The sequence below is a fragment of the Eucyclogobius newberryi genome, unplaced genomic scaffold (assembly GCF_026437365.1).
Source record: "Eucyclogobius newberryi isolate DKJ021-1_F unplaced genomic scaffold, fEucNew1.0.hap1 SCAF_18, whole genome shotgun sequence".
In the NCBI taxonomy this organism is placed as follows: domain Eukaryota; kingdom Metazoa; phylum Chordata; class Actinopteri; order Gobiiformes; family Gobiidae; genus Eucyclogobius; species Eucyclogobius newberryi.
Genome location: NW_027315812.1, coordinates 370268 through 393844, shown reverse-complemented (window position 1 = coordinate 393844; position 23577 = coordinate 370268). Strand labels below are relative to the sequence as shown.

The 23577-nt window shown below is 46.7% G+C and overlaps 1 protein-coding gene across 1 annotated transcript in view; it reads left to right on the top strand.

Annotated features, from left to right (window-relative positions):
- The window catches only part of LOC140364276 (protein 4.1-like), a 112362-nt gene that overhangs the window by 9446 nt on the left and 79339 nt on the right, over positions 1-23577 (top strand). The window contains exons 6-7 of the mRNA XM_072450368.1: positions 1468-1622; positions 1697-1790. Of these exons, the coding sequence (XP_072306469.1) occupies positions 1468-1622; positions 1697-1790 (249 nt within the window). The remainder of the gene's footprint in view (positions 1-1467; positions 1623-1696; positions 1791-23577) is intronic.

Below are 23577 nucleotides of genomic sequence, written 5' to 3'. Positions count from 1 at the left end.
TGGTGATGTTTACATGTGTTTCCATAGATACCAGCTGTGTCATGGTGATGTTTACATGTGTTTCCATAGATACCAGCTGTGTCATGGTGATGTTTACATGTGTTTCCATAGATACCAGCTGTGTCATGGTGATGTTTACATGTGTTTCCATAGATACCTGCTGTGTCATGGTGATGTTTACATGTGTTTCCATAGATACCAGCTGTGTCATGGTGATGTTTACATGTGTTTCCATAGATACCTGCTGTGTCATGGTGATGTTTACATGTGTTTCCATAGATACCAGCTGTGTCATGGTGATGTTTACATGTGTTTCCATAGATACCAGCTGTGTCATGGTGATGTTTACATGTGTTTCCATAGATACCTGCTGTGTCATGGTGATGTTTACATGTGTTTCCATAGATACCAGCTGTGTCATGGTGATGTTTACATGTGTTTCCATAGATACCTGCTGTGTCATGGTGATGTTTACATGTGTTTCCATAGATACCTGCTGTGTCATGGTGATGTTTACATGTGTTTCAATAGATACCTGCTGTGTCATGGTGATGTTTACATGTGTTTCCATAGATACCTGCTGTATCATGGTGATGTTTACATGTGTTTCCATAGATACCTGCTGTGTCATGGTGATGTTTACATGTGTTTCCATAGATACATGGTGATGTTTACATGTGTTTCCATAGATACCAGTTGTGTCATGGTGATGTTTACATGTGTTTCCATAGATACCAGCTGTGTCATGGTGATGTTTACATGTGTTTCCATAGATACCAGCTGTGTCATGGTGATGTTTACATGTGTTTCCATAGATACCAGCTGTGTCATGGTGATGTTTACATGTGTTTCCATAGATACCTGCTGTGTCATGGTGATGTTTACATGTGTTTCCATAGATACCTGCTGTGTCATGGTGATGTTTACATGTGTTTCCATAGATACCTGCTGTGTCATGGTGATGTTTACATGTGTTTCAATAGATACATGGTGGTTTACATGTGTTTCCATAGATACCTGCTGTGTCATGGTGATGTTTACATGTGTTTCCATAGATACCTGCTGTATCATGGTGATGTTTACATGTGTTTCCATAGATACATGGTGATGTTTACATGTGTTTCCATAGATACCTGCTGTATCATGGTGATGTTTACATGTGTTTCCATAGATACATGGTGATGTTTACATGTGTTTCCATAGATACCTGCTGTGTCATGGTGATGTTTACATGTGTTTCCATAGATACATGGTGATGTTTACATGTGTTTCCATAGATACCTGCTGTGTCATGGTGATGTTTACATGTGTTTCCATAGATACCTGCTGTATCATGGTGATGTTTACATGTGTTTCCATAGATACATGGTGATGTTTACATGTGTTTCCATAGATACCTGCTGTATCATGGTGATGTTTACATGTGTTTCCATAGATACATGGTGATGTTTACATGTGTTTCCATAGATACCTGCTGTGTCTGCAGCTGCGTGATGACATCATCTCTGGGCGACTGCCGTGTTCCTTTAACACAGCCACAGTTTTAGGAACTTACACCGTCCAATCAGAGCTCGGCGACTTTAACACTTCAGATCTGGGAGACTTCAGCCAATCAGAGCATGGTACGCTGCCTCAGTCCTGTTCTCCAGTTTCCTGTGTCAGATTGTGTCAGATGCCCTCCCTGTGTGTGTTTCAGACCAGGGCTGGACTTACGTCTCTGAGCTCAGCTTTGCTCCAAATCAAACCAAGGAAATGGAAGAAAAGATCATGGAACTGCACAAGAAACTCAGGTCTAAACCAGGTCTAAACCAGGTCTAAACCAGGTCTGAACCAGGACTAAACCAGGTCTAAACCAGGTCTGAACCAGGCCTAAACCAGGTCTGAACCAGGACTAAACCAGGTCTAAACCAGGTCTGAACCAGGCCTAAACCAGGTCTAAACCAGGTCTAAACCAGGTCTAAACCAGGTCTGAACCAGGTCTAAACCAGGTCTAAACCAGGTCTAAACCAGGTCTAAACCAGGTCTGAACCAGGACTAAACCAGGTCTAAACCAGGTCTGAACCAGGCCTAAACCAGGTCTGAACCAGGACTAAACCAGGTCTAAACCAGGTCTGAACCAGGCCTAAACCAGGTCTAAACCAGGTCTAAACCAGGTCTAAACCAGGTCTGAACCAGGTCTAAACCAGGTCTAAACCAGGTCTGAACCAGGTCTGAACCAGGTCTAAACCAGGTCTAAACCAGGTCTAAATCAGGTCTAAACCAGGTCTAAACCAGGTCTAAATCAGGTCTGAACCAGGTCTAAACCAGGTCTAAACCAGGTCTGAACCAGGTCTAAACCAGGTCTAAACCAGGTCTAAACCAGGACTAAACCAAGTCTGAACCAGGTCTAAACCAGGTCTGAACCAGGACTAAACCAGGTCTGAACCAGGACTAAACCAGGTCTAAACCAGGTCTAAACCAGGTCTAAACCAGGTCTAAACCAGGTCTGAACCAGGACTAAACCAGGTCTGAACCAGGTCTAAACCAGGTCTAAACCAGGTCTGAACCAGGACTAAACCAGGTCTGAACCAGGTCTAAACCAGGTCTAAACCAGGTCTGAACCAGGACTAAACCAGGACTAAACCAGGACTAAACCAGGACTAAACCAGGTCCGAACCAGGTCTAAACCAGGTCTGAACCAGGTCTAAACCAGGACTAAACCAGGACTAAACCAGGTCTGAACCAGGACTAAACCAGGTCTAAACCAGGTCTGAACCAGGACTAAACCAAGTCTAAACCAGGTCTAAACCAGGACTAAACCAGGACTAAACCAGGACTAAACCAGGTCCGAACCAGGACTAAACCAGGTCTAAACCAGGTCTGAACCAGGACTAAACCAGGACTAAACCAGGTCTGAACCAGGACTAAACCAAGTCTAAACCAGGTCTAAACCAGGACTAAACCAGGACTAAACCCGGTAAGAACCAGGACTAAACCAGGACTAAACCAGGTCCGAACCAGGTCTAAACCAGGTCTAAACCAGGTCTGAACCAGGACTAAACCAGGACTAAACCCGGTAAGAACCAGGACTAAACCAGGACTAAACCAGGACTAATCCAGGTCTAAACCAGGTCCGAACCAGGACTAAACCAGGACTAAACCAGGACTAAACCAGGACTAAACCAGGTCTAAACCAGGACCAAACCAGGTCTAAACCAGGTCTAAACCAGGACTAAACCAGGTCTAAACCAGGTCTAAACCAGGACTAAACCAGGTCTAAACTAGGTCTAAACCAGGACTAAACCAGGACTTAACCAGGACTAAACCAGGTCTAAACCAGGACTAAACCAGGACTAAACCAGGTCTAAACCAGGTCTGAACCGGGACTAAACCAGGACTAAACCAGGACTAAACCAGGACTAATCCAGGTCTAAACCAGGTCCGAACCAGGACTAAACCAGGACTAAACCAGGACTAAACCAGGACTAAACCAGAACTAAACCAGGTCTAAACCAGGACCAAACCAGGTCTAAACCAGGTCTAAACCAGGACTAAACCAGGTCTAAACCAGGTCTAAACCAGGACTAAACCAGGACTAAACCAGGACTTAAGCAGGACTAAACCAGGTCTAAACCAGGACTAAACCAGGACTAAACCAGGTCCAAACCAGGTCTGAACCAGGTCTAAACCAGGACTAAACCAGGACTAAACCAGGTCTGAACCAGGACTAAACCAGGTCTAAACCAGGTCTGAACCAGGACTAAACCAGGACTAAACCAGGACTAAACCAGGTCTGAACCAGGACTAAACCAAGTCTAAACCAGGTCTAAACCAGGACTAAACCAGGTAAGAACCAGGACTAAACCAGGTCTGAACCAGGACTAAACCAGGTCTAAACCAGGTCTGAACCAGGACTAAACCAGGACTAAACCAGGACTAAACCAGGACTAATCCAGGTCTAAACCAGGTCCGAACCAGGACTAAACCAGGACTAAACCAGGACTAAACGAGGACTAAACCAGGACTAAACCAGGTCTAAACCAGGACCAAACCAGGTCTAAACCAGGTCTAAACCAGGACTAAACCAGGTCTAAACCAGGACTAAACCAGGTCTAAACCAGGACTAAACTAGGACTAAACCAGGACTTAATCAGGACTAAACCAGGTCTAAACCAGGACTAAACCAGGACTAAACCAGGACTAAACCAGGTCTAAACCAGGATTAAACCAGGTCTAAACCAGGTCTGAACCAGGACTAAACCAGGTCTGAACCAGGACTAAACCAGGACTAAACCAGGACTAAACCAGGTCCAAACCAGGTCTGAACCAGGACTAAACCAGGACTAAACCAGGTCCAAACAAGGTCTGAACCAGGACTAAACCAGGACTAAATCAGGTCTGAACCAGGACTAAACCAGGTCTAAACCAGGTCTGAACCAGGACTAAACCAGGTCTAAACCAGGTCTGAACCAGGACTAAACCATGACTAAACCAGGACTAAACCAGGACTAAACCAGGACTAAACCAGGTCTGAACCAGGACTTAACCAGGTCTAAACCAGGTCTGAACCAGGACTAAACCAGGACTAAACCAGGACTAAACCAGGACTAAACCAGGACTAAACCTGGTCCGAACCAGAACTAAACCAGGTCTAAACCAGGACTAAACCAGGTCTAAACCAGGTCTGAACCAGGTCTAAACCAGGTCTGAACCAGGACTAAACCAGGTCTAAACCAGGTCTGAACCAGGTCTAAACCAGGTCTAAACCAGGTCTGAACCAGGACTAAACCAGGTCTAAACCAGGTCTGAACCAGGACTAAACCAGGACTAAACCAGGACTAAACCAGGTCCAAACCAGGTCCAAACCAGTTCTGAACCAGGTCTAAACCAGGACTAAACCAGGACTAAACCAGGTCTGAACCAGGACTAAACCAGGACTAAACCAGGACTAAACCAGGACTAAACCTGGTCCGAACCAGAACTAAACCAGGTCTAAACCAGGACTAAACCAGGTCTAAACCAGGTCTGAACCAGGTCTAAACCAGGTCTGAACCAGGACTAAACCAGGTCTAAACCAGGTCTGAACCAGGTCTAAACCAGGTCTAAACCAGGTCTGAACCAGGACTAAACCAGGTCTAAACCAGGTCTGAACCAGGACTAAACCAGGACTAAACCAGGACTAAACCAGGTCCAAACCAGGTCCAAACCAGGTCTGAACCAGGTCTAAACCAGGACTAAACCAGGACTAAACCAGGTCTGAACCAGGACTAAACCAGGACTAAACCAGGACTAAACCAGGTCTGAACCAGGACTAAACCAGGTCTAAACCAGGTTTGAACCAGGACTAAACCAGGACTAAACCAGGACTAAACCAGGACTAAACCAGGTCTGAACCAGGACTAAACCAAGTCCAAACCAGGTCTGAACCAGGACTAAACCAGGACTAAACCAGGACTAAACCAGAACTAAACCAGGTCTAAACCAGGACCAAACCAGGTCTAAACCAGGTCTAAACCAGGACTAAACCAGGTCTAAACCAGGTCTAAACCAGGACTAAACCAGGTCTAAACCAGGACTAAACCAGGACTAAACCAGGACTTAAGCAGGACTAAACCAGGTCTAAACCAGGACTAAACCAGGACTAAACCAGGTCCAAACCAGGTCTGAACCAGGTCTAAACCAGGACTAAACCAGGACTAAACCAGGTCTGAACCAGGACTAAACCAGGTCTAAACCAGGTCTGAACCAGGACTAAACCAGGACTAAACCAGGACTAAACCAGGTCTGAACCAGGACTAAACCAAGTCTAAACCAGGTCTAAACCAGGACTAAACCAGGTAAGAACCAGGACTAAACCAGGTCTGAACCAGGACTAAACCAGGTCTAAACCAGGTCTGAACCAGGACTAAACCAGGACTAAACCAGGACTAAACCAGGACTAATCCAGGTCTAAACCAGGTCCGAACCAGGACTAAACCAGGACTAAACCAGGACTAAACGAGGACTAAACCAGGACTAAACCAGGTCTAAACCAGGACCAAACCAGGTCTAAACCAGGTCTAAACCAGGACTAAACCAGGTCTAAACCAGGACTAAACCAGGTCTAAACCAGGACTAAACTAGGACTAAACCAGGACTTAATCAGGACTAAACCAGGTCTAAACCAGGACTAAACCAGGACTAAACCAGGACTAAACCAGGTCTAAACCAGGATTAAACCAGGTCTAAACCAGGTCTGAACCAGGACTAAACCAGGTCTGAACCAGGACTAAACCAGGACTAAACCAGGACTAAACCAGGTCCAAACCAGGTCTGAACCAGGACTAAACCAGGACTAAACCAGGTCCAAACCAGGTCTGAACCAGGACTAAACCAGGACTAAATCAGGTCTGAACCAGGACTAAACCAGGTCTAAACCAGGTCTGAACCAGGACTAAACCAGGTCTAAACCAGGTCTGAACCAGGACTAAACCATGACTAAACCAGGACTAAACCAGGACTAAACCAGGACTAAACCAGGTCTGAACCAGGACTTAACCAGGTCTAAACCAGGTCTGAACCAGGACTAAACCAGGACTAAACCAGGACTAAACCAGGACTAAACCAGGACTAAACCTGGTCCGAACCAGAACTAAACCAGGTCTAAACCAGGACTAAACCAGGTCTAAACCAGGTCTGAACCAGGTCTAAACCAGGTCTGAACCAGGACTAAACCAGGTCTAAACCAGGTCTGAACCAGGTCTAAACCAGGTCTAAACCAGGTCTGAACCAGGACTAAACCAGGTCTAAACCAGGTCTGAACCAGGACTAAACCAGGACTAAACCAGGACTAAACCAGGTCCAAACCAGGTCCAAACCAGTTCTGAACCAGGTCTAAACCAGGACTAAACCAGGACTAAACCAGGTCTGAACCAGGACTAAACCAGGACTAAACCAGGACTAAACCAGGACTAAACCTGGTCCGAACCAGAACTAAACCAGGTCTAAACCAGGACTAAACCAGGTCTAAACCAGGTCTGAACCAGGTCTAAACCAGGTCTGAACCAGGACTAAACCAGGTCTAAACCAGGTCTGAACCAGGACTAAACCAGGTCTAAACCAGGTCTGAACCAGGTCTAAACCAGGTCTAAACCAGGTCTGAACCAGGACTAAACCAGGTCTAAACCAGGTCTGAACCAGGACTAAACCAGGACTAAACCAGGACTAAACCAGGTCCAAACCAGGTCCAAACCAGGTCTGAACCAGGTCTAAACCAGGACTAAACCAGGACTAAACCAGGTCTGAACCAGGACTAAACCAGGACTAAACCAGGACTAAACCAGGTCTGAACCAGGACTAAACCAGGTCTAAACCAGGTTTGAACCAGGACTAAACCAGGACTAAACCAGGACTAAACCAGGACTAAACCAGGTCTGAACCAGGACTAAACCAAGTCCAAACCAGGTCTGAACCAGGACTAAACCAGGACTAAACCAGGACTAAACCAGGTCCAAACCAGGTCTAAACCAGGACTAAACCAGGTCAAAACCAGGACTAAACCAGGTCTAAACCAGGTCTGAACCAGGACTAAACCAGGTCCAAACTAGGTCTAAACCAGGTCTAAACCAGGTCTGAACCAGGACTAAACCAGGACTAAACCAGGTCCAAACCAGGACTAAACCAGGACTAAACCAGGACTAAACCAGGACTAAACCAGGTCTGAACCAGGACTAAACAAGGACTAAACCAGGTCTGAACTAGGACTAAACCAGGTCTGAACCAGGACTAAACCAGGACTAAACCAGGTCCAAACCAGGTCTGAACCAGGACTAAACCAGGACTAAACCAGGACTAAACCAGGACTAAACCAGGACTAAACCAGGTCTAAACCTGGTCTGAACCAGGACTAAACCAGGTCTAAACCTGGTCTGAACCAGGACTAAACCAGGACTAAACCAGGACTAAACCAGGACTAAACCAGGACTAAACCAGGTCTGAACCAGGACTAAACCACGACTAAACCAGGTCTAAACCAGGACCAAACCAGGTCTAAACCAGGTCTAAACCAGGACTAAACCAGGTCTAAACCAGGACTAAACCAGGTCTAAACCAGGTATAAACCAGGACTAAACCAGGTCTAAACCAGGACTAAACCAGGACTAAACCAGGCCTAAACCAGGTCTGAACCAGGTCTAAACCAGGACTAAACCAGGACTTAACCAGGACTAAACCAGGTCTAAACCAGGACTAAACCAGGACTAAACCAGGTCCAAACCAGGTCTAAACCAGGACTAAACCAGGTCTAAACCAGGTCTGAATCAGGGCTAAACCAGGACTAAACCAGGTCCAAACCAGGTCTAAACCAGGACTAAACCAGGTCTAAACCAGGTCTGAATCAGGGCTAAACCAGGACTAAACCAGGACTAAACCAGGACTAAACCAGGACTAAACCAGGTCTGAATCAGGGCTAAACCAGGACTAAACCAGGACTAAACCAGGACTAAACCAGGACTAAACCAGGTCTAAACCAGGTCTAAACCAGGACTAAACCAGGTCTAAACCAGGACTAAACCAGGACTAAACCAGGTCTGAACCAGGACTAAACCAGGTCTAAACCAGGTCTGAACCAGGACTAAACCAGGTCTAAACCAGGTTTGAACCGGGACTAAACCAGGACTAAACCAGGACTAAACCAGGACTAAACCAGGTCTAAACCAGGTCTAAACCAGGACTAAACCAGGACTAAACCAGGACTTAATCAGGACTAAACCAGGTCTAAACCAGGACTAAACCAGGACTAAACCAGGACTAAACCAGGACTAAACCAGGTCTAAACCAGGATTAAACCACGTCTAAACCAGGACTAAACCAGGACTAAATCAGGTCTGAACCAGGACTAAACCAGGTCTAAACCAGGTCTGAACCAGGACTAAACCAGGACTAAACCAGGTCTGAACCAGGACTAAACCAGGTCTGAACCAGGACTAAACCAGGTCAAAACCAGGTCTGAACTAGGACTAAACCAGGACTAAACCAGGACTAAACCAGGACTAAATCAGGTCTGAACCAGGACTAAACCAGGTCTGAACTAGGACTAAACCAGGTAAGAACCAGGACTAAACCAGGACTAAACCAGGTCTGAACCAGGACTAAACCAAGTCTAAACCAGGTCTAAACCAGGACTAAACCAGGACTAAACCAGGACTAAACCAGGTCCGAACCAGGTCTAAACCAGGTCTAAACCAGGTCTGAACCAGGACTAAACCAGGACTAAACCCGGTAAGAACCAGGACTAAACCAGGACTAAACCAGGACTAATCCAGGTCTAAACCAGGTCCGAACCAGGACTAAACCAGGACTAAACCAGGACTAAACCAGGACTAAACCAGGTCTAAACCAGGACCAAACCAGGTCTAAACCAGGTCTAAACCAGGACTAAACCAGGTCTAAACCAGGTCTAAACCAGGACTAAACCAGGTCTAAACTAGGTCTAAACCAGGACTAAACCAGGACTTAACCAGGACTAAACCAGGTCTAAACCAGGACTAAACCAGGACTAAACCAGGTCTAAACCAGGTCTGAACCGGGACTAAACCAGGACTAAACCAGGACTAAACCAGGACTAATCCAGGTCTAAACCAGGTCCGAACCAGGACTAAACCAGGACTAAACCAGAACTAAACCAGGTCTAAACCAGGACTAAACCAGGTCTAAACCAGGTCTAAACCAGGACTAAACCAGGTCTAAACCAGGACTAAACCAGGACTAAACCAGGACTAAACCAGGACTAAACCAGGACTAAACCAGGTCCAAACCAGGTCTAAACCAGGTCTGAACCAGGTCTAAACCAGGTCTAAACCAGGACTAAACCAGAACTAAACCAGGTCTGAACCAGGACTAAACCAGGTCTAAACCAGGTCTGAACCAGGACTAAACCAGGACTAAACCAGGACTAAACCAGGTCTGAACCAGGACTAAACCAAGTCTAAACCAGGTCTAAACCAGGACTAAACCAGGACTAAACCAGGACTAAACCAGGTCCGAACCAGGACTAAACCAGGTCTAAACCAGGTCTGAACCAGGACCAAACCATGACTAAACCAGGTAAGAACCAGGACTAAACCAGGTCTGAACCAGGACTAAACCAGGTCTAAACCAGGTCTGAACCAGGACTAAACCAGGACTAAACTAGGACTAAACCAGGACTAATCCAGGTCTAAACCAGGTCCGAACCAGGACTAAACCAGGACTAAACCAGGACTAAACGAGGACTAAACCAGGACTAAACCAGGTCTAAACCAGGACCAAACCAGGTCTAAACCAGGTCTAAACCAGGACTAAACCAGGTCTAAACCAGGACCAAACCAGGTCTAAACCAGGTCTGAACCAGGACTAAACCAGGACTAAACCAGGTCCAAACCAGGTCTGAACCAGGACTAAACCAGGACTAAACCAGGTCCAAACCAGGTCCGAACCAGGACTAAACCAGGACTAAATCAGGTCTGAACCAGGACTAAACCAGGTCTAAACCAGGTCTGAACCAGGTCTAAACCAGGTCTGAACCAGGACTAAACCAGGTCTAAACCAGGTCTGAACCAGGTCTAAACCAGGACTAAACCAGGACTAAACCAGGTCTGAACCAGGACTAAACCAGGTCTAAACCAGGTCTGAACCAGGACTAAACCAGGACTAAACCAGGACTAAACCAGGTCTGAACCAGGACTAAACCAAGTCTAAACCAGGTCTAAACCAGGACTAAACCAGGACTAAACCAGGACTAAACCAGGTCCGAACCAGGACTAAACCAGGTCTAAACCAGGTCTGAACCAGGACCAAACCAGGACTAAACCAGGTAAGAACCAGGACTAAACCAGGTCTGAACCAGGACTAAACCAGGTCTAAACCAGGTCTGAACCAGGACTAAACCAGGACTAAACTAGGACTAAACCAGGACTAATCCAGGTCTAAACCAGGTCCGAACCAGGACTAAACCAGGACTAAACCAGGACTAAACGAGGACTAAACCAGGACTAAACCAGGTCTAAACCAGGACCAAACCAGGTCTAAACCAGGTCTAAACCAGGACTAAACCAGGTCTAAACCAGGACTAAACCAGGTCTAAACCAGGACTAAACTAGGACTAAACCAGGACTTAATCAGGACTAAACCAGGTCTAAACCAGGACTAAACCAGGACTAAACCAGGACTAAACCAGGACTAAACCAGGTCTAAACCAGGATTAAACCAGGTCTAAACCAGGTCTGAACCAGGACTAAACCAGGTCTGAACCAGGACTAAACCAGGACTAAACCAGGACTAAACCAGGACTAAATCAGGTCTGAACCAGGACTAAACCAGGACTAAACCAGGTCTGAACCAGGACTAAACCAGGTCTGAACCAGGACTAAACCAGGTCTAAACCAGGTCTGAACTAGGACTAAACCAGGACTAAACCAGGACTAAACCAGGACTAAACCAGGACTAAATCAGGTCTGAACCAGGACTAAACCAGGTCTAAACCAGGTCTTAACCAGGACTAAACCAGGACTAAACCAGGTCTGAACTAGGACTAAACCAGGTCTGAACTAGGACTAAACCAGGTCTGAACCAGGACTAAACCAGGACTAAACCAGGTCCAAACCAGGTCTGAACCAGGACTAAACCAGGACTAAACCAGGTCCAAACCAGGTCCGAACCAGGACTAAACCAGGACTAAATCAGGTCTGAACCAGGACTAAACCAGGTCTAAACCAGGTCTGAACCAGGACTAAACCAGGTCTAAACCAGGTCTGAACCAGGACTAAACCAGGACTAAACCAGGACTAAACCAGGACTAAACCAGGTCTGAACCAGGACTTAACCAGGTCTAAACCAGGTCTGAACCAGGACTAAACCAGGACTAAACCAGGACTAAACCAGGACTAAACCAGGACTAAACCTGGTCCGAACCAGAACTAAACCAGGTCTAAACCAGGACTAAACCAGGTCTAAACCAGGTCTGAACCAGGTCTAAACCAGGTCTGAACCAGGACTAAACCAAGTCTAAACCAGGTCTGAACCAGGTCTAAACCAGGTCTAAACCAGGTCTGAACCAGGACTAAACCAGGTCTAAACCAGGTCTGAACCAGGACTAAACCAGGACTAAACCAGGACTAAACCAGGTCCAAACCAGGTCCAAACCAGGTCTGAACCAGGTCTAAACCAGGACTAAACCAGGACTAAACCAGGTCTGAACCAGGACTAAACCAGGACTAAACCAGGACTAAACCAGGTCTGAACCAGGACTAAACCAGGACTAAACCAGGTCTAAACCAGGTCTGAACCAGGACTAAACCAGGTCTAAACCAGGTCTGAACCAGGACTAAACCAGGACTAAACCAGGACTAAACCAGGACTAAACCAGGACTAAACCAGGTCTGAACCAGGACTAAACCAAGTCCAAACCAGGTCTGAACCAGGACTAAACCAGGACTAAACCAGGACTAAACCAGGTCCAAACCAGGTCTAAACCAGGACTAAACCAGGTCAAAACCAGGACTAAACCAGGTCTAAACCAGGTCTGAACCAGGACTAAACCAGGTCCAAACCAGGTCTAAACCAGGTCTAAACCAGGTCTGAACCAGGACTAAACCAGGACTAAACCAGGTCCAAACCAGGACTAAACCAGGACTAAACCAGGACTAAACCAGGACTAAACCAGGACTAAACCAGGTCTGAACCAGGACTAAACCAGGACTAAACCAGGTCTGAACTAGGACTAAACCAGGTCTGAACCAGGACTAAACCAGGACTAAACCAGGTCCAAACCAGGTCTGAACCAGGACTAAACCAGGACTAAACCAGGACTAAACCAGGACTAAACCAGGTCTGAACCAGGACTAAACCAGGTCTAAACCTGGTCTGAACCAGGACTAAACCAGGTCTAAACCTGGTCTGAACCAGGACTAAACCAGGACTAAACCAGGACTAAACCAGGACTAAACCAGGACTAAACCAGGTCTGAACCAGGACTTAACCAGGTCTAAACCAGGTCTAAACCAGGTCTGAACCAGGTCTAAACCAGGTCTGAACCAGGACTAAACCAGGTCTAAACCAGGTCTGAACCAGGTCTAAACCAGGTCTAAACCAGGTCTGAACCAGGACTAAACCAGGTCTAAACCAGGTCTGAACCAGGTCTAAACCAGGACTAAACCAGGTCAGAACCAGGTCTAAACCAGGTCTAAACCAGGTCTGAACCAGGACTAAACCAGGTCTAAACCAGGTCTGAACCAGGACTAAACCAGGACTAAACCAGGACTAAACCAGGTCCAAACCAGGTCTAAACCAGGTCTGAACCAGGTCTAAACCAGGACTAAACCAGGACTAAACCAGGACTAAACCAGGTCTGAACCAGGACTAAACCAGGACTAAACCAGGTCTAAACCAGGTCTGAACCAGGACTAAACCAGGTCTAAACATGGTCTGAACCAGGACTAAACCAGGACTAAACCAGGACTAAACCAGGACTAAACCAGGTCTGAACCAGGTCCAAACCAGGTCTAAACCAGGACTAAACCAGGTCAAAACCAGGTCTAAACCAGGTCTAAACCAGGTCTGAACCAGGACTAAACCAGGTCTAAACCAGGTCTGAACCAGGACTAAACCAGGACTAAACCAGGACTAAACCAGGTCTGAACCAGGACTAAACCAGGACTAAACCAGGACTAAACCAGGTCCGAACCAGGACTAAACCAGGACTAAACCAGGTCTAAACCAGGTCTGAACCAGGACTAAACCAGGTCTAAACCAGGTCTGAACCAGGACTAAACCAGGACTAAACCAGGACTAAACCAGGACTAAACCAGGACTAAACCAGGTCTGAAGCAGGACTAAACCAAGTCTAAACCAGGTCTAAACCAGGACTAAACCAGGACTAAACTAGGTCCGAACCAGGACTAAACCAGGTCAAAACCAGGTCTGAACCAGGACTAAACCAGGACTAATCCAGGTAAGAACCAGGACTAAACCAGGACTAAACCAGGTCTGAACCAGGACTAAACCAAGTCTAAACCAGGTCTAAACCAGGACTAAACCAGGACTAAACCAGGACTAAACCAGGTCTAAACCAGGTCTGAACCAGGACTAAACCAGGACTAAACCAGGCAAGAACCAGGACTAAACCAGGTCTGAACCAGGACTAAACCAGGTCTAAACCAGGTCTGAACCGGGACTAAACCAGGACTAAATCAGCACTAAACCAGGACTAAACCAGGACTAATCCAGGTCTAAACCAGGTCCGAACCAGGACTAAACCAGGACTAAATCAGGACTAAACCACGACTAAACCAGGTCTAAACCAGGACCAAACCAGGTCTAAACCAGGTCTAAACATGGACTAAACCAGGTCTAAACCAGGTATAAACCAGGACTAAACCAGGTCTAAACCAGGACTAAACCAGGACTAAACCAGGCCTAAACCAGGTCTGAACCAGGTCTAAACCAGGACTAAACCAGGACTTAACCAGGACTAAACCAGGTCTAAACCAGGACTAAACAAGGACTAAACCAGGTCCAAACCAGGTCTAAACCAGGACTAAACCAGGTCTAAACCAGGACTAAACCAGGACTAAACCAGGACTTAACCAGGACTAAACCAGGTCCAAACCAGGTCTAAACCAGGACTAAACCAGGTCCAAACCAGGACTAAAACAGGACTAAACCAGGACTAAACCAGGTCCGAACCAGGACTAAACCAGGTCTAAACCAGGTCTGAACCAGGACTAAACCAGGACTAAACCAGGACTAAACCAGGTCTGAACCAGGACTAAACCAGGTCTAAACCAGGTCTGAACCAGGACTAAACCAGGTCTAAACCAGGTCTGAACCGGGACTAAACCAGGACTAAACCAGGACTAACCCAGGACTAAACCAGGACTAAACCAGGTCTAAACCAGGTCTAAACCAGGACTAAACCAGGACTAAACCAGGACTTAATCAGGACTAAACCAGGTCCAAACCAGGACTAAACCAGGACTAAACCAGGACTAAACCAGGACTAAACCAGGTCTAAACCAGGATTAAACCACGTCTAAACCAGGACTAAACCAGGACTAAATCAGGTCTGAACCAGGACTAAACCAGGTCTAAACCAGGACTAAACCAGGACTAAACCAGGACTAAACCAGGTCTAAACCAGGATTAAACCACGTCTAAACCAGGACTAAACCAGGACTAAATCAGGTCTGAACCAGGACTAAACCAGGACTAAACCAGGTCTGAACCAGGACTAAACCAGGTCAAAACCAGGTCTGAACTAGGACTAAACCAGGACTAAACCAGGACTAAACCAGGACTAAATCAGGTCTGAACCAGGACTAAACCAGGTCTGAACTAGGACTAAACCAGGTCTGAACCAGGACTAAACCAGGTCCAAACCAGGACTAAACCAGGACTAAACCTGGTCTGAACCAGAACTAAACCAGGTCTAAACCAGGACTAAACCAGGTCTAAACCAGGTCTGAACCAGGTCTAAACCAGGTCTGAACCAGGACTAAACCAGGACTAAACCAGGACTAAACCAGAACTAAACCAGGTCTAAACCAGGACCAAACCAGGACTAAACCAGGTCTAAACCAGGACTAAACCAGGACTAAACCAGGACTAAACCAGGACTTAACCAGGACTAAACCAGGTCTAAACCAGGACTAAACCAGGACTAAACCAGGTCCAAACCAGGTCTAAACCAGGTCTGAACCAGGTCTAAACCAGGACTAAACCAGGACTAAACCAGGTCTGAACCAGGTCTGAACCAGGACTAAACCAGGTCTAAACCAGGTCTGAACCAGGACTAAACCAGGACTAAACCAGGACTAAACCAGGACTAAACCAGGTCTGAACCAGGACTAAACCAAGTCTAAACCAGGTCTAAACCAGGACTAAACCAGGACTAAACCAGGACTAAACCAGGACTAAACCAGGTCTGAACCAGGACTAAACCAAGTCTAAACCAGGTCTAAACCAGGACTAAACCAGGACTAAACCAGGTCTGAACCAGGACCAAACCAGGACTAAACCAGGTAAGAACCAGGACTAAACCAGGTCTGAACCAGGACTAAACCAGGTCTAAACCAGGTCTGAACCGGGACTAAACCAGGACTAAACCAGGACTAAACCAGGACTAAACCAGGACTAATCCAGGTCTAAACCAGGTCCGAACCAGGACTAAACCAGGACTAAACCAGGACTAAACCAGGACTAAACCAGGTCTAAACCAGGACCAAACCAGGACCAAACCAGGTCTAAACCAGGTCTAAAACAGGACTAAACCAGGTCTAAACCAGGACTAAACCAGGTCTAAACCAGGACTAAACTAGGACTAAACCAGGACTTAATCAGGACTAAACCAGGACTAAACCAGGACTAAACCAGGACTAAACCAGGACTAAACCAGGTCTAAACCAGGATTAAACCAGGTCTAAACCAGGTCTGAACCAGGACTAAACCAGGACTAAACCAGGTCTGAACCAGGACTAAACCAGGACTAAACCAGGACTAAACCAGGACTAAATCAGGTCTGAACCAGGACTAAACCAGGTCTAAACCAGGTCTGAACCAGGACTAAACCAGGACTAAACCAGGTCTGAACCAGGACTAAACCAGGTCTGAACCAGGACTAAACCAGGTCTAAACCAGGTCTGAACTAGGACTAAACCAGGACTAAACCAGGACTAAACCAGGACTAAACCAGGTCTAAATCAGGTCTGAACCAGGACTAAACCAGGTCTAAACCAGGTCTAAACCAGGACTAAACCAGGTCTGAACTAGGACTAAACCAGGTCCAAACCAGGTCTGAACCAGGACTAAACCAGGTCCAAACCAGGTCTAAACCAGGTCTAAACCAGGTCTGAACTAGGACTAAACCAGGACTAAACCAGGACTAAACCAGGACTAAACCAGGACTAAACCAGGACTAAACCAGGCAAGAACCAGGACTAAACCAGGTCTGAACCAGGACTAAACCAGGTCTAAACCAGGTCTGAACCGGGACTAAACCAGGACTAAACCAGCACTAAACCAGGACTAAACCAGGACTAATCCAGGTCTAAACCAGGTCCGAACCAGGACTAAACCAGGACTAAATCAGGACTAAACCACGACTAAACCAGGTCTAAACCAGGACCAAACCAGGTCTAAACCAGGTCTAAACATGGACTAAACCAGGTCTAAACCAGGTATAAACCAGGACTAAACCAGGTCTAAACCAGGACTAAACCAGGACTAAACCAGGCCTAAACCAGGTCTGAACCAGGACTAAACCAGGTCTAAACCAGGTCTAAACCAGGACTAAACCAGGTCTGAACTAGGACTAAACCAGGTCCAAACCAGGTCTGAACCAGGACTAAACCAGGTCCAAACCAGGTCTGAACCAGGACTAAACCAGGACTAAACCAGGACTAAACCAGGACTAAATCAGGTCTGAACCAGGACTAAACCAGGTCTAAACCAGGTCTGAACCAGGACTAAACCAGGTCTAAACCTGGTCTGAACCAGGACTAAACCAGGACTAAACCAGGTCTGAACCAGGACTAAACCAGGACTAAACCAGGACTAAACCAGGTCTAAACCAGGTCTGAACCAGGACTAAACCAGGACTAAACCAGGCAAGAAACAGGACTAAACCAGGTCTGAACCAGGACTAAACCAGGTCTAAACCAGGTCTAAACATGGACTAAACCAGGTCTAAACCAGGTATAAACCAGGACTAAACCAGGTCTAAACCAGGACTAAACCAGGACTAAACCAGGCCTAAACCAGGTCTGAACCAGGTCTAAACCAGGACTAAACCAGGACTTAACCAGGACTAAACCAGGTCTAAACCAGGACTAAACAAGGACTAAACCAGGTCCAAACCAGGTCTAAACCAGGACTAAACCAGGTCTAAACCAGGACTAAACCAGGACTAAACCAGGACTTAACCAGGACTAAACCAGGTCCAAACCAGGTCTAAACCAGGACTAAACCAGGTCCAAACCAGGACTAAAACAGGACTAAACCAGGACTAAACCAGGTCCGAACCAGGACTAAACCAGGTCTAAACCAGGTCTGAACCAGGACTAAACCAGGACTAAACCAGGACTAAACCAGGTCTGAACCAGGACTAAACCAGGTCTAAACCAGGTCTGAACCAGGACTAAACCAGGTCTAAACCAGGTCTGAACCAGGACTAAACCAGGTCCAAACCAGGACTAAACCAGGACTAAACCTGGTCTGAACCAGAACTAAACCAGGTCTAAACCAGGACTAAACCAGGTCTAAACCAGGTCTGAACCAGGTCTAAACCAGGTCTGAACCAGGACTAAACCAGGACTAAACCAGGACTAAACCAGAACTAAACCAGGTCTAAACCAGGACCAAACCAGGACTAAACCAGGTCTAAACCAGGACTAAACCAGGACTAAACCAGGACTAAACCAGGACTTAACCAGGACTAAACCAGGTCTAAACCAGGACTAAACCAGGACTAAACCAGGTCCAAACCAGGTCTAAACCAGGTCTGAACCAGGTCTAAACCAGGACTAAACCAGGACTAAACCAGGTCTGAACCAGGTCTGAACCAGGACTAAACCAGGTCTAAACCAGGTCTGAACCAGGACTAAACCAGGACTAAACCAGGACTAAACCAGGACTAAACCAGGTCTGAACCAGGACTAAACCAAGTCTAAACCAGGTCTAAACCAGGACTAAACCAGGACTAAACCAGGACTAAACCAGGACTAAACCAGGTCTGAACCAGGACTAAACCAAGTCTAAACCAGGTCTAAACCAGGACTAAACCAGGACTAAACCAGGTCTGAACCAGGACCAAACCAGGACTAAACCAGGTAAGAACCAGGACTAAACCAGGTCTGAACCAGGACTAAACCAGGTCTAAACCAGGTCTGAACCGGGACTAAACCAGGACTAAACCAGGACTAAACCAGGACTAAACCAGGACTAATCCAGGTCTAAACCAGGTCCGAACCAGGACTAAACCAGGACTAAACCAGGACTAAACCAGGACTAAACCAGGTCTAAACCAGGACCAAACCAGGACCAAACCAGGTCTAAACCAGGTCTAAAACAGGACTAAACCAGGTCTAAACCAGGACTAAACCAGGTCTAAACCAGGACTAAACTAGGACTAAACCAGGACTTAATCAGGACTAAACCAGGACTAAACCAGGACTAAACCAGGACTAAACCAGGTCTAAACCAGGATTAAACCAGGTCTAAACCAGGTCTGAACCAGGACTAAACCAGGACTAAACCAGGTCTGAACCAGGACTAAACCAGGACTAAACCAGGACTAAACCAGGACTAAATCAGGTCTGAACCAGGACTAAACCAGGTCTAAACCAGGTCTGAACCAGGACTAAACCAGGACTAAACCAGGTCTGAACCAGGACTAAACCAGGTCTGAACCAGGACTAAACCAGGTCTAAACCAGGTCTGAACTAGGACTAAACCAGGACTAAACCAGGACTAAACCAGGACTAAACCAGGTCTAAATCAGGTCTGAACCAGGACTAAACCAGGTCTAAACCAGGTCTAAACCAGGACTAAACCAGGTCTGAACTAGGACTAAACCAGGTCCAAACCAGGTCTGAACCAGGACTAAACCAGGTCCAAACCAGGTCTAAACCAGGTCTAAACCAGGTCTGAACTAGGACTAAACCAGGACTAAACCAGGACTAAACCAGGACTAAACCAGGACTAAACCAGGCAAGAACCAGGACTAAACCAGGTCTGAACCAGGACTAAACCAGGTCTAAACCAGGTCTGAACCGGGACTAAACCAGGACTAAACCAGCACTAAACCAGGACTAAACCAGGACTAATCCAGGTCTAAACCAGGTCCGAACCAGGACTAAACCAGGACTAAATCAGGACTAAACCACGACTAAACCAGGTCTAAACCAGGACCAAACCAGGTCTAAACCAGGTCTAAACATGGACTAAACCAGGTCTAAACCAGGTATAAACCAGGACTAAACCAGGTCTAAACCAGGACTAAACCAGGACTAAACCAGGCCTAAACCAGGTCTGAACCAGGACTAAACCAGGTCTAAACCAGGTCTAAACCAGGACTAAACCAGGTCTGAACTAGGACTAAACCAGGTCCAAACCAGGTCTGAACCAGGACTAAACCAGGTCCAAACCAGGTCTGAACCAGGACTAAACCAGGACTAAACCAGGACTAAACCAGGACTAAATCAGGTCTGAACCAGGACTAAACCAGGTCTAAACCAGGTCTGAACCAGGACTAAACCAGGTCTAAACCTGGTCTGAACCAGGACTAAACCAGGACTAAACCAGGTCTGAACCAGGACTAAACCAGGACTAAACCAGGACTAAACCAGGTCTAAACCAGGTCTGAACCAGGACTAAACCAGGACTAAACCAGGCAAGAAACAGGACTAAACCAGGTCTGAACCAGGACTAAACCAGGTCTAAACCAGGTCTAAACATGGACTAAACCAGGTCTAAACCAGGTATAAACCAGGACTAAACCAGGTCTAAACCAGGACTAAACCAGGACTAAACCAGGCCTAAACCAGGTCTGAACCAGGTCTAAACCAGGACTAAACCAGGACTTAACCAGGACTAAACCAGGTCTAAACCAGGACTAAACAAGGACTAAACCAGGTCCAAACCAGGTCTAAACCAGGACTAAACCAGGTCTAAACCAGGACTAAACCAGGACTAAACCAGGACTTAACCAGGACTAAACCAGGTCCAAACCAGGTCTAAACCAGGACTAAACCAGGTCCAAACCAGGACTAAAACAGGACTAAACCAGGACTAAACCAGGTCCGAACCAGGACTAAACCAGGTCTAAACCAGGTCTGAACCAGGACTAAACCAGGACTAAACCAGGACTAAACCAGGTCTGAACCAGGACTAAACCAGGTCTAAACCAGGTCTGAACCAGGACTAAACCAGGTCTAAACCAGGTCTGAACCGGGACTAAACCAGGACTAAACCAGGACTAACCCAGGACTAAACCAGGACTAAACCAGGTCTAAACCAGGTCTAAACCAGGACTAAACCAGGACTAAACCAGGACTTAATCAGGACTAAACCAGGTCCAAACCAGGACTAAACCAGGACTAAACCAGGACTAAACCAGGACTAAACCAGGTCTAAACCAGGATTAAACCACGTCTAAACCAGGACTAAACCAGGACTAAATCAGGTCTGAACCAGGACTAAACCAGGTCTAAACCAGGTCTGAACCAGGACTAAACCAGGACTAAACCAGGTCTGAACCAGGACTAAACCAGGTCAAAACCAGGTCTGAACTAGGACTAAACCAGGACTAAACCAGGACTAAACCAGGACTAAATCAGGTCTGAACCAGGACTAAACCAGGTCTGAACTAGGACTAAACCAGGTCTGAACCAGGACTAAACCAGGTCCAAACCAGGACTAAACCAGGACTAAACCTGGTCTGAACCAGAACTAAACCAGGTCTAAACCAGGACTAAACCAGGTCTAAACCAGGTCTGAACCAGGTCTAAACCAGGTCTGAACCAGGACTAAACCAGGACTAAACCAGGACTAAACCAGAACTAAACCAGGTCTAAACCAGGACCAAACCAGGACTAAACCAGGTCTAAACCAGGACTAAACCAGGACTAAACCAGGACTAAACCAGGACTTAACCAGGACTAAACCAGGTCTAAACCAGGACTAAACCAGGACTAAACCAGGTCCAAACCAGGTCTAAACCAGGTCTGAACCAGGTCTAAACCAGGACTAAACCAGGACTAAACCAGGTCTGAACCAGGTCTGAACCAGGACTAAACCAGGTCTAAACCAGGTCTGAACCAGGACTAAACCAGGACTAAACCAGGACTAAACCAGGTCTGAACCAGGACTAAACCAAGTCTAAACCAGGTCTAAACCAGGACTAAACCAGGACTAAACCAGGACTAAACCAGGACTAAACCAGGTCTGAACCAGGACTAAACCAAGTCTAAACCAGGTCTAAACCAGGACTAAACCAGGACTAAACCAGGACTAAACCAGGTCTGAACCAGGACCAAACCAGGACTAAACCAGGTAAGAACCAGGACTAAACCAGGTCTGAACCAGGACTAAACCAGGTCTAAACCAGGTCTGAACCGGGACTAAACCAGGACTAAACCAGGACTAAACCAGGACTAATCCAGGTCTAAACCAGGTCCGAACCAGGACTAAACCAGGACTAAACCAGGACTAAACCAGGACTAAACCAGGTCTAAACCAGGACCAAACCAGGTCTAAACCAGGTCTAAAACAGGACTAAACCAGGTCTAAACCAGGACTAAACCAGGTCTAAACCAGGACTAAACTAGGACTAAACCAGGACTTAATCAGGACTAAACCAGGACTAAACCAGGACTAAACCAGGACTAAACCAGGACTAAACCAGGACTAAACCATGTCTAAACCAGGATTAAACCAGGTCTAAACCAGGTCTGAACCAGGACTAAACCAGGACTAAACCAGGTCTGAACCAGGACTAAACCAGGACTAAACCAGGACTAAATCAGGTCTGAACCAGGACTAAACCAGGTCTAAACCAGGTCTGAACCAGGACTAAACCAGGACTAAACCAGGTCTGAACCAGGACTAAATCAGGTCTGAACCAGGACTAAACCAGGTCTAAACCAGGTCTAAACCAGGACTAAACCAGGTCTGAACTAGGACTAAACCAGGTCCAAACCAGGTCTGAACCAGGACTAAACCAGGTCCAAACCAGGTCTGAACCAGGACTAAACCAGGACTAAAACAGGACTAAACCAGGACTAAATCAGGTCTGAACCAGGACTAAACCAGGTCTAAACCAGGTCTGAACCAGGACTAAACCAGGTCTAAACCTGGTCTGAACCAGGACTAAACCAGGACTAAACCAGGACTAAACCAGGACTAAACCAGGACTAAACCAGGTCTGAACCAGGACTAAACCAGGACTAAACCAGGACTAAACCAGGACTAAACCAGGACTAAACCTGGTCCGAACCAGAACTTAACCAGGTCTAAACCAGGACTAAACCAGGTCTAAACCAGGTCTGAACCAGGTCTAAACCAGGTCTGAACCAGGACTAAACCAGGTCTAAACCAGGTCTGAACCAGGTCTAAACCAGGTCTAAACCAGGTCTGAACCAGGACTAAACCAGGTCTAAACCAGGTCTGAACCAGGTCTAAACCAGGACTAAACCAGGTCTGAACCAGGACTAAACCAGGACTAAACCAGGACTAAACCAGGACTAAACCAGGTCTAAACCAGGACTAAACCAGGTCAAAACCAGGTCTAAACCAGGTCTAAACCAGGACTAAACCAGGACTAAACCAGGACTAAACCAGGTCTAAACCAGGACTGAACCAGGACTGAACCAGGACTAAACCAGAACTAAACCAGGTCTAAACCAGGTCTAAACCAGGACTGAACCAGGACTGAGCCAGGTCTAAACCAGGACTAAACCAGAACTAAACCAGGACTAAACCAGGACTAAACCAGGTCTAAACCAGGACTTAACCAGGACTAAACCAGGACTAAACCAGGTCTAAACCAGGACTAAACCTGGTCTGAGCCAGAACTAAACCAGGTCCAAA